At 42.3% G+C, this 15130-nt stretch overlaps 1 protein-coding gene across 7 annotated transcripts in view; it reads left to right on the forward strand.

Moving 5' to 3' along the window:
* nrg1 (neuregulin 1) overlaps positions 1 to 15130 on the forward strand; it is a 93953-nt gene that overhangs the window by 32823 nt on the left and 46000 nt on the right. For 5 of the 7 annotated variants that reach the window (XM_020053658.2, XM_020053657.2, XM_020053659.2 and 2 more), the window contains exons 2-3: positions 12563 to 12740; positions 13281 to 13402. In XM_020053658.2, coding sequence (XP_019909217.2) covers positions 12563 to 12740; positions 13281 to 13402 — 300 coding nt within the window. Of the gene's footprint in view, positions 1 to 6996; positions 7274 to 12562; positions 12741 to 13280; positions 13403 to 15130 lie in introns of those variants that run through there. The other 2 variants (XM_010889597.2, XM_020053661.2) reach the window with 1 other exon arrangement.

A 15130-nucleotide genomic window follows, 5' to 3' on the forward strand; every position in this document is an offset into this window, starting at 1 on the left:
TAGAGAATGATGTTATGATAAAAAGGTTTGTGCTAAAGACAGCCACGGATTAAGTATTGTAATCTGATCACCAGAGATGTTCGGTTAAGTGCAAAAATTGTAATGCATTGCAAGTTTAAGAAAGGCAGTGTATTTGTTTGTAATTTCTACTTCAGAATTAGAGACTTGATTTTTACCCCTACATAAAAATACATAAAGATGATCTCAACAATTCTTCAATGCTACTAACACTGAGACAATTCACCCACAGACACATGTTGATTTACCCATAGACACATGTTGATTTACCCATTGACACATGTTAATTTACCCATAGACACATGTTGATTTACCCATAGACACATGTTAATTTACCCAGAGACACATGTTGATTTATTCAGAGACACATGTTGATTTACCCATAGCCACATGTTGATTTACCCATAGACACATGTTAATTGACCCATAGACACATGTTCATTTACCCAGAGACACATGTTGATTTATTCAGAGACACATGTTGATTTACCCATAGACACATGTTAATTTACCCAGAGACACATGTTAATTTACCCAGAGACACAGGTTGATTTACCCATAGACACAGGTTCTTCCCTTCACCACCTCACTCCCTCTTCCCTTCACCACCTCACTCCCTCTTCCCTTTACCGCCTCACTCCCTCCCACCTTCACCGCCTCACTCCCTCCCACCTCACTCCCTCTCCCCTTCACCACCTCACTCCCTCCCACCTCACTCCCTCTCCCCTTCACCACCTTGCTCCTTCCCTTCTCAACTCCCCTCTGATTAGCTTGCAATTGGTGTTGGTTTATGTTCGTGCGGCTTGTTGACACATGCTTTGGGACCCATTTAGCTGCTGCGCGCTGACATGCCGTCCGCAGGGATTCTGGCCCACGGTTCTCACACTACAAAGTGGTTGTACAGTAGAGTGGGACCGTACAGTACAGCACACTGTAGCAGAAGACGTGCTGTACTGTACAGTACTTCAGACGGACACGTTTCAGGTAGTACCGCCATCTTTCAGCATATTTACAAAATAATTATCTGCTGACCAGAATCACAATCAGAATCACCTTCACACTCCAAATGCATCTAGTCGTGATCAGAAATTGTACTTGATGGAACGCTGCTAGTAGTGGAATACAAAAAAACCTATACCAAGGTTTTATACAATGATATTCAAATAGCTTGGATAAGCTGGTGAGCACAAGCATTTTATACAAGGACATACACTCACCCAAAGGATTATTAGGAACCCCTGTTCAATTTCTCATTAATGCAATTATCTAATCAACCAATCACATGGCAGTTGCTTCAATGCATTCAGGGGTGTGGTCCTGGTCAAGACAATCTCCTGAACTCCAAACTGAATGTCAGAATGGGAAAGAAAGGTGATTTAAGCAATTTTGAGCGTGGCATGGTTGTTGGTGATAAGCTGATAGAAGAGCAACTTTGACTGAAATAACCACTCGTTACAACCGAGGTATGCAGCAAAGCATTTGTGAAGCCACAACACGCACAACCTTGAGGCGGATGGGCTACAACAGCAGAAGACCCCACCGGGTACCACTCATCTCCACTACAAATAGGAAAAAGAGGCTACAATTTGCACAAGCTCACCAAAATTGGACAGTTGATGACTGGAAGAATGTGGCCTGGTCTGATGAGTCTCGATTTCTGTTGAGACACTCAGATGGTAGAGTCAGAATTTGGCGTAAACAGAATGAGAACATGGATCCATCATGCCTTGTTACCACTGTGCAGGCTGGAGGTGGTGTAATGGTGTGGGGGATGTTTTCTTGGCACACTTTAGGCCCCTTAGTGCCAATTGGGCATTGTTTAAATGCCACGGCATACCTGAGCATTGTTTCTGACCATGTCCATCCCTTTATGACCACCATGTACCCATCCTCTGATGGCTACTTCCAGCAGGATAATGCACCATGTCACAAAGCTCGAATAATTTCAAATTGGTTTCTTGAACATGACAATGAGTTCACTGTACTGAAATGGCCCCCACAGTCACCAGATCTCAACCCAATTGAGCATCTTTGGGATGTGGTGGAACGGGAGCTTCGTGCCCTGGATGTGCGTCCCACAAATTTCCATCAACTGCAAGATGCTATCCTATCAATATGGGCCAACATTTCTACAGAATGCTTTCAGCGTTCAGGTGGCAGTTATTTTTTTGATTTGACCTCTACTCCCGCCGTGAGCAGATGCAGGCCCAAAGCAGACAGCGATGGAGGAGGTGAAGATGGACGACACGATTGAATGCGTAGTGAGTGACATTTAAATAATGTAGCAGACGCTCCCTTTCAGACAGACTTCCGGTTTTTGCTTTCATCTTGATATAGCTAGGTGGGACAACCACACAACCCAGTAGCAGTGAGCTAGCAGCTATCAGCCAATTTAGTGCTAGTTTTTTAGCTGCTGTAACTTGTACCTATACACCCCATTAGTTCAAGGGTATTTAGACTCGGCCAGGCATGCAACCCACTAGTGACTCACGACCCAGGTGCCCCCTTTAGCATCCAGTCCGTCAGAAACTGACTGACTCACTAAACATGCTCTGCCGTCCAGTGGCGTGCTAACATAACCAAGCCTTGCCAAAAAGTGGTATATTCATTAAAGGAACAGGTTCCATTCTGCAAACACCCACACTGGGGGAGACTAAGCTGTGATCAATAGAGCTTGTACTGTGCAGGTAGGCTAATAGCGGGTTTCCTTTTGAAATTGTTAAAGATGTCCAGATTTCACAAGTTTCCTTTCTTCCCATTTTGAACCTCAAAGTCACGCTTATTCCATTAGAAAAACGATGTTTAAACCGTTTTTCGGTCTTGGATGAGTCATTTTAACGTATTTGGTTTAGGCTAGATGACATTTAATTCAAGCGAGTAGTGGCACTGTTGTAGCAGTATTTGCAAAACGCTTAGCAACTGAATAAAAAAATCCTGATATTATAATGCCAGGCACAGGATGGCCATAGCCTACTGTTAATGACTTAGTCTAACATTTAATTCAGGTTTTTTTGGAAGTCCTTATGATGCTTACACTAAATCAAAAATTTTCAAATTAATGGGCTCACGCTTTTTTTTACATCATCGAATTTGAAAGTAAATGCTTTTTAAAACAAATTAAAAGCACAATTAAAACTTTTTTTTAATAATTATTTCAACTTAATTAATTATTCATGTAAAAAAACTCTGCAAGGGAAATAAACATTACCATTATAATAATACTATAACTTTAAATAATCTCTGTACATTTTCTCAAATATTATTTAACATTTTATTACATACTATATTTCTATTTGTTTTCAATGTTTTGAAAAAAGGCAATAGCTGGATGTGTTTCAGAGTCAATTGAAAGTAAAGCCATTCTTGAATTATTGAAATGAATTGTTGAAAAGGAACTTGAACAAACAACATGGTCCATCTTGCCTTTACTTAACTTCCACCACAGCAGGCCCTGTCATGCTGTTCTTACAGAGGGGGTCACAGTCATTCTGACAAAATACAGTAGAAAGTATGAGTCAACAACTTGCACAATGTACGCATGTCAAAAAGAAAAAAACTACGTTTTGATTGAAAGCATTCTACACAGTGTCACACTGCCCTATATCTCAAGATAGCAAATAATATAGATTTTTGATTGACTCCAACTATGGCAATTTCTTGGGAACAGCACTACAATCCTCATGAGAGTGTGACCTGTAAACACAACTGGTTACCGGGAATGTGTATTTCGAAACTGATAGTGTCTGTTGGTGTCAATGCCACCGTCATTCTGCGACCCCCAGTGATGAAATTTGACGCACAAATGGGGGAAAACTAGGCGGTGTGTTGTGGAAAAGAATGCAACGTTTACGCGCACTCCTCCGTAGTCTGAATAACAATGACTTACTTCCGGATCATGTGACTTTTTTTAGATAATTAGGAAATAAGTTCCAGCAACTGACAAGACACTGCATGATACTGTCTGACCTGCCTTTGTTGTTGTTGTTGGCATATGCACTTTTTGCATACTGTACGTTCAGTATGTATGGCTACAGGGCACTAGCTTAATAAACAGACCAGTCCAGACCTGAAACATGCCAAATTGTGTGAACTTCCTGAGCAAAGATGTAGGCTTCAGCTCAGTAGACTAAATAGCCTGGGTTCAATTTCCGGTCTCTGAACTTGGTGCCTAGAAGGAGTTATGGCACTGGTGTACAATTGTTTATGGTATTATGTACATAGTCATTCTATTGCACATTGGACGTTTCATAATTCATTGTTCATTATTTCAAAATGTACCACTGCACTAGAGAAAATAACATTGCCAGCTGAATGCTGAATCATGCGTAGGGCTGCTTGCCACTTGTGTACGACACTATTACCCCTTATCTATCATATTACTTTCTTGTTTACATTGTTTCGTACATTTTTTTCTTCTATTTTCTTCTTTATTTTTGGAAACCAGGCAATGCCAGTGTTGCTGTTGTTAAAGTGTAAAGACAAGTAAACCTGAACAACTCCACGTCCATTCGCTGCCAGAGGTGTGGTTCATAGGGGCAAAGGGTCAAAGGTCGATGCCTTGTGGGGCTGATGGTCCACATTTACAAGTTCATGTGACGAGATGGTTTAGTCGGTAGTCTACCTGTGTGATTGTACACACCGTCTAAGGTAGGTCAGAATGTCCGGCTGAACTTGCAGGTGCCCCGACCTGTCACAGGATTGGCTAGAGCTGGAGAAGATAAGGCAACGCCATCCTGCCATCCATCCCATCAACCCCGGCATGGTGCTTAGCCTAGAAGCACCGTCCTATGCTAGACTCCATGGTCCTGTCGGTTCGCCGCGGCCAGGAGGCAAACTCCTGGTGGAAACGAAGCAGCTGTACATCGAGATTAGCAAAACATTTTAATCTCAGAAGGGGATACGATTTCTACTTAGAAAGACATTTTCGGAATAGAAAACAACATGCCTGGAGATAAAAACACTGCTGTTTTGAATTCACTATCAAATCATTTCTGGTCGGCAATTAAGTAACTTTCTGTGAATGTTTTCAAAGCAAAGCACCTAAGCACCGAAAACTGCATCTCGACAAAAAGCTGTTGCTCAGGTTAGAAACCTAGCTTTTGTTGGCTGGGGTTTGTAATGGCGGTATACAAGGGAACAGGATTTGCGCATCCCGCAGGTTTCGGGCAGGAACAGGGGTAATGTCATAGATTCAAATTAGGGACAGGACACGACCAATCCCCAGGAAGGGGAAGTATAGGTATGTTTTTTGTTATTACCAGTTTTCGGAGGATACATCATTTGGCATTTTTATCTCTTGCCCTTCCATATTCCAACAGCAACATCCATTCTGTGGTCTTCAAATGCTGTAAAGGAAAGGAAGTTACTTCTGATTTATAACTATTAAAATACATTTGCATCTGACTGGAAGCTTTTGGAACCGTTTTACTGTGTTTTCAGTTTTGCCTTTGGCATCCAGCAGCATTCAAACAAACAAAATTTGGGTGTGCGGTAGACTTTGCCCTTCTTGATTTCCGCATGCTAAAATGAGCCCAGGACTGAAGGGGAAATTTTTTGAGGCTGCCGAACTGTTACAGGATGAGGAGAGTATAGAAATATAAATGACATGTCAATGCAGGATAGGAATATGCTTCTTTTACTCTTGTGTCAAAATCCAGTTGGGAACTTACTTTCATATTTGTCAATTAAGTAACTGGTTAAAACTACTACCCAAAACAGACTGCCATTTTAGGTGGGCTTTTTCAAAACGCTTTTACACTAAGGATAAACATATTTTAGCTGCTAACCTCATTGCAAGGTTATTGCGCAATTGGAGTGGAAGCGTCTGCAAACGAGATTACTGCATAATTATTCTGCCTCTAACTCAGGGCCCTAACCCACATGACATCATGTAGCCTGCACACCAACAAAAAAAACAAGAGCGTGAGTGTGATTTGTGCATGTTGCCATTGATTGGAAAGGAGTTATTAAAGGAAACTTGTTGCTCAAAATCATCAACAGCCTTATTGTCTTACAGAACACCCCATACCTATCGAATCCACGCTTAAAAGTTAAATGCTGACAGACGATTAAAGAAACCATCCAGAGCTGAATCATTGCGGGATTTAAGAACCACCAAAAAGGGACCACACCTCTGATGAGTGTGACCACCCAATACCAGCATCTTAATGATGTAGAAAAGCTCCCCGAATACCACTGAATGGACCGTGTCTGCTACTGAGTCAATGGGCGACTATAAATATTCAGTTTTCGGCGTTGTTTAAGTCTACAGCAAGTCATCACAATGTGACATATCGGTAGTCGTTGCTTTTTTTGGGGGCGTTAGCTTGGCTTTCTTTTTATGTTTTGGGTATTTTATTGTTTCAGTGACAGAGCTGTGTGTATAGGGCCTTAACAGAATGGTGCATGAGCAAAGCTTGTTGCTCAGAATGTGTGTGTGTGTGTGTGTGTGTTTGTGTGTGTGCTGTTTCATCTGCTGTAAGTAGCCTATAACTAAAACATTGAATTCTGTTTGGTTTCAAAATGTTATAGCCCAAGTAGAAAGATGTCATTATGTAATGGGGTCACGTATCTTTATTGTGTTAAAACATGTTTTTTTGTTGGGTTTGGTCGTTTTCACATACGTTTTTTCCTTTCAATCATAGAACTAATATTAGTAATTTTATTTGGCCAGGAAGTGAAATTGTGTGCCACCCAACATATCCCCAAAAATGCCCCCTAACGCGTCCACTCTGTTTCCAGTTAAAATCCATTAACACGGAAGGATTATGCTAAATATGGACTATTCAGAAAGAGAAATAGATACCAGGCAATAGAAATTACAAAGCGAGGGAGGTGGAAACACAAAGGGCACAGATAATAGGAAAGAGAAAAAAGAGAAATCTAACGCCCCCCCGTGGGAGTCGGGGTGAAACTAATGCGGAAAGTGAAATAAGCCTACTCTTTCACCTATTACTTTTAAATAGCACCCGGGCGTGATTTCAGATGGCTACATTCACTCCTCCCTTTAATACTGATGTCAACTTTCTTTCGAAGTATTCTGCTTGTTGCCTGGACTAACGCGCTCATCTCCGCTCCTTGGACCGGGATCCATTAACACAAGGGGGACTTGGCGAAGGAGTTGATTTACTGCACAGATAAAGAAAATAAGAAATGTCTGACCTTAAAGGCAAAGAAAGTGAGGGGGCTGAAAATAAAAAGGGTACAGGTAATAAGAAAAATAAAAAGAAGAATCCAACGGACAACTATCCAGAAGGTAAAGTGTCTTCATTTGATTTGTAAAGGTAGACTAACGGGGGGAACTTATAGCTTCATTAGTAAATTGACATTTATTTTGTCGAGGTCAGTATTACTCTACTGTACAGGTGTTCGGGAGGGAATACCAAGAGGTAAGCGAGTTCCAACCTACCAACATTCTTTTCACTTTCATTGCGTCTCAAACGGAAACAAACGGTTGCGTTATGCAAAGAGAATTCGTTTTCTTTGACTAATGTGACTACAGTTCGGACGAAGAGACAATTTCTCGGACATTTAGAAAAGTGTATATCTTTGTATTTAGTTCCATGTAAGTTAAAGACATCGTCTGAATTGCAAGTTAACGAGAAAGATACAGAAAAAACGCCCATCAAGACTCGTTCAGATAGTACAGCACAGTGATTTAACAGGTGCAACCGGGTACAACCCATAAATTCCTACGCAAAAGGTAGCTCTCTTATGTCGTCCTTCGACTGTTGGCCCTGGAAGCTCAATTTCAACGGGAAAACCTAGGAAGGATCATGGTTGAGGAGGCACATTCATGGCTACAACGTTTGCAAACATAAGGACTGGAAACCTCTTGAGTTTGAAACATTAGATTACCCAGCTTTGAGCCCTACTGTGGAGTTTCCTTCTTGTGCATGCAGCTAGTGTCCATTTGATGGCATATGTGGAATAATTGGGGAACTTCCTTCTCGACAGGTGTTGAGTTAGTTGCTGCTTAGCTTGGCTATAACCGGGCCTCCGCTGCTTTTATCATTAGAATGTTACGATGTTTGGACAGTATGTTGCTAATTGGATTTGAAACACAGTACTAAAATCCGTTGCCATATTTGTTGATTGACTGTGGTCTCAGTCATTTGACAGTGGTAAATTGTCAGACCAGATGTGACACTGTTCTAATACTATTAAGCTAGCAATACAATTCTAACGTTATAGTATGGTCCTATGATCGACCTTGGCAGGATTCTGAAAGGAAAGATTTGTTTGCTTGAGGCCTTGTGTATGCAGTGTGGCATTCAATTAATATTAATACAACATGAATATTACCTTTCCATGCCCAATTACAGCATCACCACATCGTGTTCAGTACTGCAGTACTACACAAGGGTGTAATCAGCAGTCCATTGGGTTGCTTCATTCCTGCCCTAAACAGAGACACTGACAGAGGTCAAAACCAAGCACATCCACAAGCCCAGCCCTTCGGTTGGAGAACAGGTGTAATGTACTGTATTGTGAGATAGATATTTCAGTGCAAACAAACATGCTTTCAAATGGTTGACAATAACCAGGCACTTAGGTCATAACTCATCTTACTGCATGGTCCTGCTCCGTGATGTAAATTACAAATAACTAATGAGCTCAGTTCGTCTGTAGCCAGGTAGAACCCAACATGTTTTATTGAAGTAAATTTAAACACTACAGCTTCATTACATTGTTCACAAACTATCATGTTGTGCATGGCCAGGCCTTTCATCCGTATCTCTCTTATTACATATCTCCAGGCCCATAAATCATTTTTTTTTTTTTTTTTTACATTAATGGGGGCGGGGAGGACACTTTGATTTTGTTTCAACTGCTGATTCCTACTTTGAAGTATGGTGAATTAGAACAAAAGACGTGGAAGTTATCAAGATAGCCACAATAGTCCCCCTGGTCAAGGAGTCTGAAGACGTCTGGAACTCTCGACTCTTGTCTGGAATCCTGTATTAGATCATGGAATTCTTCCATCACCGTAGTTACATGGCTTGGAATGTAGACTGATCTGTGTAAATTTGCGGTTTGAAAAACTCTGAGGAGTTTCCCCATAGGGAGCTCATTCATGACATCGGGAAACAGCTGAAAAGGCAGGCTTGGACTCAGCAAAGTCCCTGCCCCAAGCAAGAGACATGGTGGCATGGATGAAGTTATTCTCACAGGACATTGGTCCATACGTGTGAGTATTTAATATACCTTTTCTGTCAAATAAGCATTAGATCAATGTGACCTGCCCTGGAAAAGATGAAAATTGAAGAGTTCTTACCTGATGGGTCAAAAGACCCATTACCAGGGAAAAAAGATCAGAAATTGGCTTCCTGTAACTGCTCGGGGAAGTGGACATACGTGTGAATGTATTCAGTGCATTATCTATTGAGTGTCCTGTAATGAAATGCAACAGTATGCAAACTGATAGAGATGGGCTAAGAATCAGCTCGCCAGAACCATCTCGCTCATATAGCCATGTCTCTCTGAGTAGTGTCTCCATCCATGATACGTAGCAACGCTAAATGGTTTGGGCTGAATATAGAAGCAGTCATATGTGCAAATTACCCTGGATATAAAACAATTTTTTAATTATTTCGTGAATGTGCTAAATACCTCTTCCTCTCCAGTGTGCCTCAAGACATCTGTCTGTTCTAAGAGGCATAATGTCATGACCGTGCTGTCGGGTCCACAGTTTTCTTAGCCATAAGGTCGCCCGTGGGAACTGAACATTTCAACAATTAGTAATGTGGATGATCGCGACACCATCTCACCTAGGGCTGTATTGACTTGCAAAGGGGCTTGATGGTCTTCTCCACTACTTCTGTTTATCCGTCAGATATCAGCCTCTTTTAAGGGAGAGGTGCTGGTTTGGGTTGGGCACTTGCCCTTTCCGAAGTGATTGAGCGAGTGAAAGTATAACTGCTATGACGGGGAGAGGTTTTCCATGGCAAACAAAAGGCATGAATGAACGCAAACACAGAGATTAAGGTGGGAAACCCTTGTGATTCCCTCGAGCCTTCCTCTGTTCAGGTGCTGTGAGCTCTATTGAGCAATAGTTGTGCAATCGTGACAGACCTGTCTAGAAATGAAAGGCCGAATGGCGTTTGAAGTGGGTCTGGGCCCCGCATTTACAGAGAACTCTCTTAATGTCCCCGTGTCACTCATCTGGGCCTTCAAGGAACACCTGAGCTTTGGACACATTCATTCAAGCGTTTGGATTTAGAGTTTTGCAGTGTTATAAGGTTATGCGCTAATTTTTTTAAATGTCAACCTCTGACAGATTTCTAAAGTCTCTTAAATGTTGGACAAGCATTCTCCTATATATTAACAGCAACAGTTTCAATAACATCTCTCCCCATGACTTGTTCAAATTGGTTTAAAGAGATTAGCTGATAAAATGTTCCTCTGATTACTGCAGATCAAGAGTTGCTGCAGGCGCTTGCTAGTTATCGCTAAGTGGTTCTTGTACATCACTTACAATGAATTGCCTCAGGGAGGATTCCCCCTATTCACATAGATTTACCCACAGGAGGTCATGCTGATCGCTCGCTCCATGGCGGCAAGCGGATCATTAACCCCCCAAAGTTCAACTCGCTCCGCTGTCACTCTCTATTGTGCATCAGATTTCATTGGCAAATGCAGCGTTAACAAAAAAAAAGGTGCATTGCTTACTCACAACATGAAATACCTTTAGCCTATATGTTTTTATCCTACTCTGAACTAGTGAGTTGAATTTGAACCAGTTGCTTTCGATGGGAACGAGGCAGAGATCCTGCATGTATTTTGTTATGATGCACGTTCTGGAGTTAATTGCCAAAACCGCTGAAGAAAAGGTTTCACTAGATCACTTACATTGTGTAGTGATTTGGGTCCCATTTGACAGTTGGTTCGCAGATTGGCTTTGGTATCGAGCAATGGCATGGAATGTGGAATTATTGGATGATCAAGCCTTGGAATGGCTTTGAGGGATGACTTTTGTGATATCACACAAACACACACACACACACACAAAGAATGCCAGTCTGTGGGTGGCGTCTTCCTGTAACAGCCAAATTCCTGAGTAATATTGACAGCTGCATTCACGCGCCATGACTCAGATAAAACCGCTGGTGCTCCGTTTCAGTGTTTGCATTGAACAATATGAATACAGTCGGTGAACAGTCAACAGAGCGTGGGTTGGCAGGATTAGCAAAATTGATTCCAAATTCATTTCCTTCCTGCATTTATACGCAACGCCAATGTTTCTTTATTTTTTCACTTGGTGTTTTGATAATTAAATAGAACATTTGCTCAGCAGGCCTAAAAATTGATTTGTAAATCCTCTACTGCAAGCGATGTCTTGTATTGCACAATGCGTTGTTGTACAGTAATCCACATTAATGATTCAAGGATTAAAGGGGCAATCTACAATTGTGGCATTCGTTTTTGAACATATGTGGGTGAGAGATGTGATGGGGCCGTTTTGGTGCCCAAATCATATTTACAATTTAGAAAATATATAAATTATTATAAGCATTCCAGTATGACTCAACTATCCCCTCTATTGACTAATGGGCGTAATTACTGAGAGTCATAGAAATGCAAAGATTTATCGAGCACAATGTCATTCGGAGTTACTGTGTGTTCCTGAAAACTAAATGCAAAAATATTGAAGAATGAAATGTACGTTCATCAACCCCTTGGGCTTGTGTGTTGGTTTTTTCATTGACATCTACGTTTAAGGTCAGAAAACCTAAAGACGTTCAGAACAAAATACATTCTGGAGCCAATTCTCACAATGGTGCATTGCGATTTATGTTAACATTGCGTGAAAAAAGTTCCCAAAGAATTTTTAAAAACCGTTTTAAAGTGGGGGCACTTCCGTACCTCTGACTTTATGTCCCAAATTGCATCCCATTCACTATGCAATAATCTGTTTGGTCCAAGGCCCACTATTCCGTTTACAAGGGCAATAAAACGGGCATAGTATTCCATTTGGCACACAGCCTCTATCTCTCTAATAATGGTGATCTGTACTGGCTTCACCTTGATACAGACTCTACAAAGCCTCGTCAATTGGCCAAGGCTCAGGGCTTGTCCAGGGGGGCAACCCCGCTCAAGTGACAGTAAAATAAAACAAACGTCTCATTTTGACCGTGTAATGCTAAGACATCGCAGCACATGACGCTGACGTTTAAGAATAAACTCTGTTTCTGTGGGGACGTTGTTGACCTTAATAGTTTGCACAGCACAACCTTCTGAAGGCCGGCCATCAGTCTTCATGTTTTTGCTTCTTTTCATCAGGTGACAGTTCAAAGTACTCCATTGTAGCCTATTAATCCTGTATCATACTCTTCTGAGTTCTACTTTATTGTAGCTTGCTGATCTATATCATTCTGGTCTGTGTTCTGTTGCACTGTATCCCACTTTTCCCTAAGCCCATTAACTGTATCTTACTGTACTGAATCCTGTGTTATACTGTATCATATTGCACTGTATTAAACTCTGTTTTATTGCACTGTATCTGCTGTATGAGTGACTGTAGACCTGTTACTGTGTGTTGCAGCTGAGCCCAAGCTGAAGGAGATGAAGAGTGTGGAGGTCGTAGAGGGGAGGAAGACATTACTGAAGTGTGAGCTCGGAGCGGGTAACCCACTCCCCAAATTTAAGTGGTACAAGGATGGGGTTGTGATAGCCAGTGGCAAGAACAAGCTCAAAGACACCAAGTTCAAAAAAAAGAAAGAGTAAGTGCCTCCTTCTGGTTCTGTCGTAAACATATCAGTAGCATAACACCGCTTCATGACGTCAAAATTGTTTTATCAGACTTAGAGGCGGTTTACCTGTCTGCAATGTACCGTGCGGAATAAATCAGGAATCACGGCTGTTGGTTCACGCTGAGGCAGCAGCATGAATGATATTTCCTCCCACCCGCCCAGCCATCGCTAGTTTCAGGCCTCGGTGTCAACTGACAGCCGCTGGACACCTGCCCATTCATTTCTCCGTTTCTGCCGTGTGTTTGTTTGTAGTAGTGGGCTGGAAGATGAGCCTCATGTCGTCCCGTTGAAAAAGGGCCGGTGTCCTTAAATCTTAGACCATGGCCGATCTCCTAATTGCACATTGAAAATGTCTGACTTGATAAATAACGCTCGCTTAGGAGAATATCGCCGGAGTTCTTTAAATTCAGCAGTTCGTAGAGTTATGTTCTGGTGCGTCTGTTCTGAATGTTGACAGAAAGCCGTAGCCATTTTACTGAAACATGTCCCCTATGTGTCTGCTCTCTGCAGGGGGAGAGTCTCCGAGCTCCATTTCACCAAAGCCTCCGAGGTGCACGCTGGCTCGTACATGTGCGAAGCCGCCAACAACCTGGGGAAAACCAACACCGTCGGTAACTTGACGCTGCTCCACGGTAAGATATTATTGATATTATCGCACGAAAGTCGATGAAACAACAAAAATGTGTCCGCTGTGATTCGCTGCAGCTAACTGCAGGCATGATGCGTGAGAGTGGGCGCGCCGTGTTGGATGTGGTCACCATACGGTTGAATTGGTGCTGCCGTCGGGGACTCCTTCCTCAGGCCCAGAGAGGGAAGGATGTGCGGGGTGTCATGGTTTTCTACCTCTTCCTAGCCCCCTCCGCTGGCCATAGAGCCACACACCAGTGGAGTCTGGAGCTCTGGTCTGCCCTGTGGGAGGGAGCCGTTTGTCTGGTGGCAGTCTGTGCTCTTCCCTGGCATGGGCAAGCTGGCTAGCTCCTTAGTGTTTTCGTGGCGACAGAGATGGTTTTCTGTCACGCCAACATTACAGCCCGCGGCACTAAAAGGGCCTGTTGTTGTAACCGTCTCGCAGATTGGACACCATCAGTAAGTCTAGACGTGCGAGGGTTTGATTTCACAGCGCGGTTTTCTAGCTGTACGTTGTGGCACTGAAGTACACGACTGTAGCATTTTGTTACTTTTTCCAATCGTCGAAAACATGTGGAAATACAGGTTCAGACGCAGTCGGTGCAAACTACCGAACAGTCAAGTCTTTGTTCTGCCCTCAACAAGCACTCCGCCTTCTATCTGCCGGTTTACTGGTCTTTACCGTTCTTGCCAAAAAACTTTAATGTTCATCAACTTTTGGCTGAGGGCGAGAAGGGAGGAAAAAACCCACAGCCATTAATATTGACAACAGGTAAATAATCTGGCCCACACTGGTCCCCATCCTCTCCACTCACCGCAATTTTGCAACATTGCTAGAGTGGTCGGCATGCCGGGCCAGTTTAAAGAAGCCACTTAATCACTTTTTTCAATTAGCCTGTAGTAGTTCTCTGAGCGGCTGCCAAGGGAGAGAAAAGAGCAGTTTCATCCAGCTCTTGTCCGAGGTATTAGCGCTGAGAAACGACGGGAGCTCCCTAGTTAGCCTCTAATGCTAATCATAGTGGACTTCTGGGAGGCTGATTCAGGTCTTCAACACTCATGGTGTCTTTTGTATTCTGTCTGGCCTTGGCAGATAATGAGTTCACTCTGACCGGCTGTGTTTTGTTCTGTCGGGTCATTGGGCCTTTTGTCCCACAGATGTTATCTGTTGATAATAACAAGATGGGCATTTATTTGTATTGAGTTTCTTACATGAAACAAAAGATCTGAGCAATGAGAAGGTACTGCTTTATCAGCTAACACAGGGGATCTCGTTGACTGTCATAAATCTCACAAGTATCAGACACTGCAAGTTCCCAGCTACTATCTAATCAATGCAACATTGACATTACCCCTCCTTGTTGGCCATTATTGGCTCCCAAAGACAAACCTAAAAGAATATCTGACCAATTAATTTCCAGCAATATTGCCCATGTGAGCATTTTACCCCTCCGTGTGGGGCCATTTGCTAATGAAAATTTGACGGTTGACCGACATTCTTTGAACTTACACCAGAGCCTCAAAAGGCTTATTTGGCTGAATAATATCAAGATAACATAATTATTATTTAATTTGTATCAGATAGTAGCAGTAGTTGGCTACAAAACCTGTCACATTCCTCTCTGGCTAGATGCACATTTAAAGGGCTGGATGTGCTATTCATTTTCTTCCAGATATTGAAAAAAATTATTTGGATGTGAATAGTATAGTCAAAAATCTCCATCTGCAGTAAGAGT

Source organism: Esox lucius, chromosome 14 (genome assembly GCF_011004845.1).
Source record: "Esox lucius isolate fEsoLuc1 chromosome 14, fEsoLuc1.pri, whole genome shotgun sequence".
Taxonomy (NCBI): Eukaryota; Metazoa; Chordata; class Actinopteri; order Esociformes; family Esocidae; genus Esox; species Esox lucius.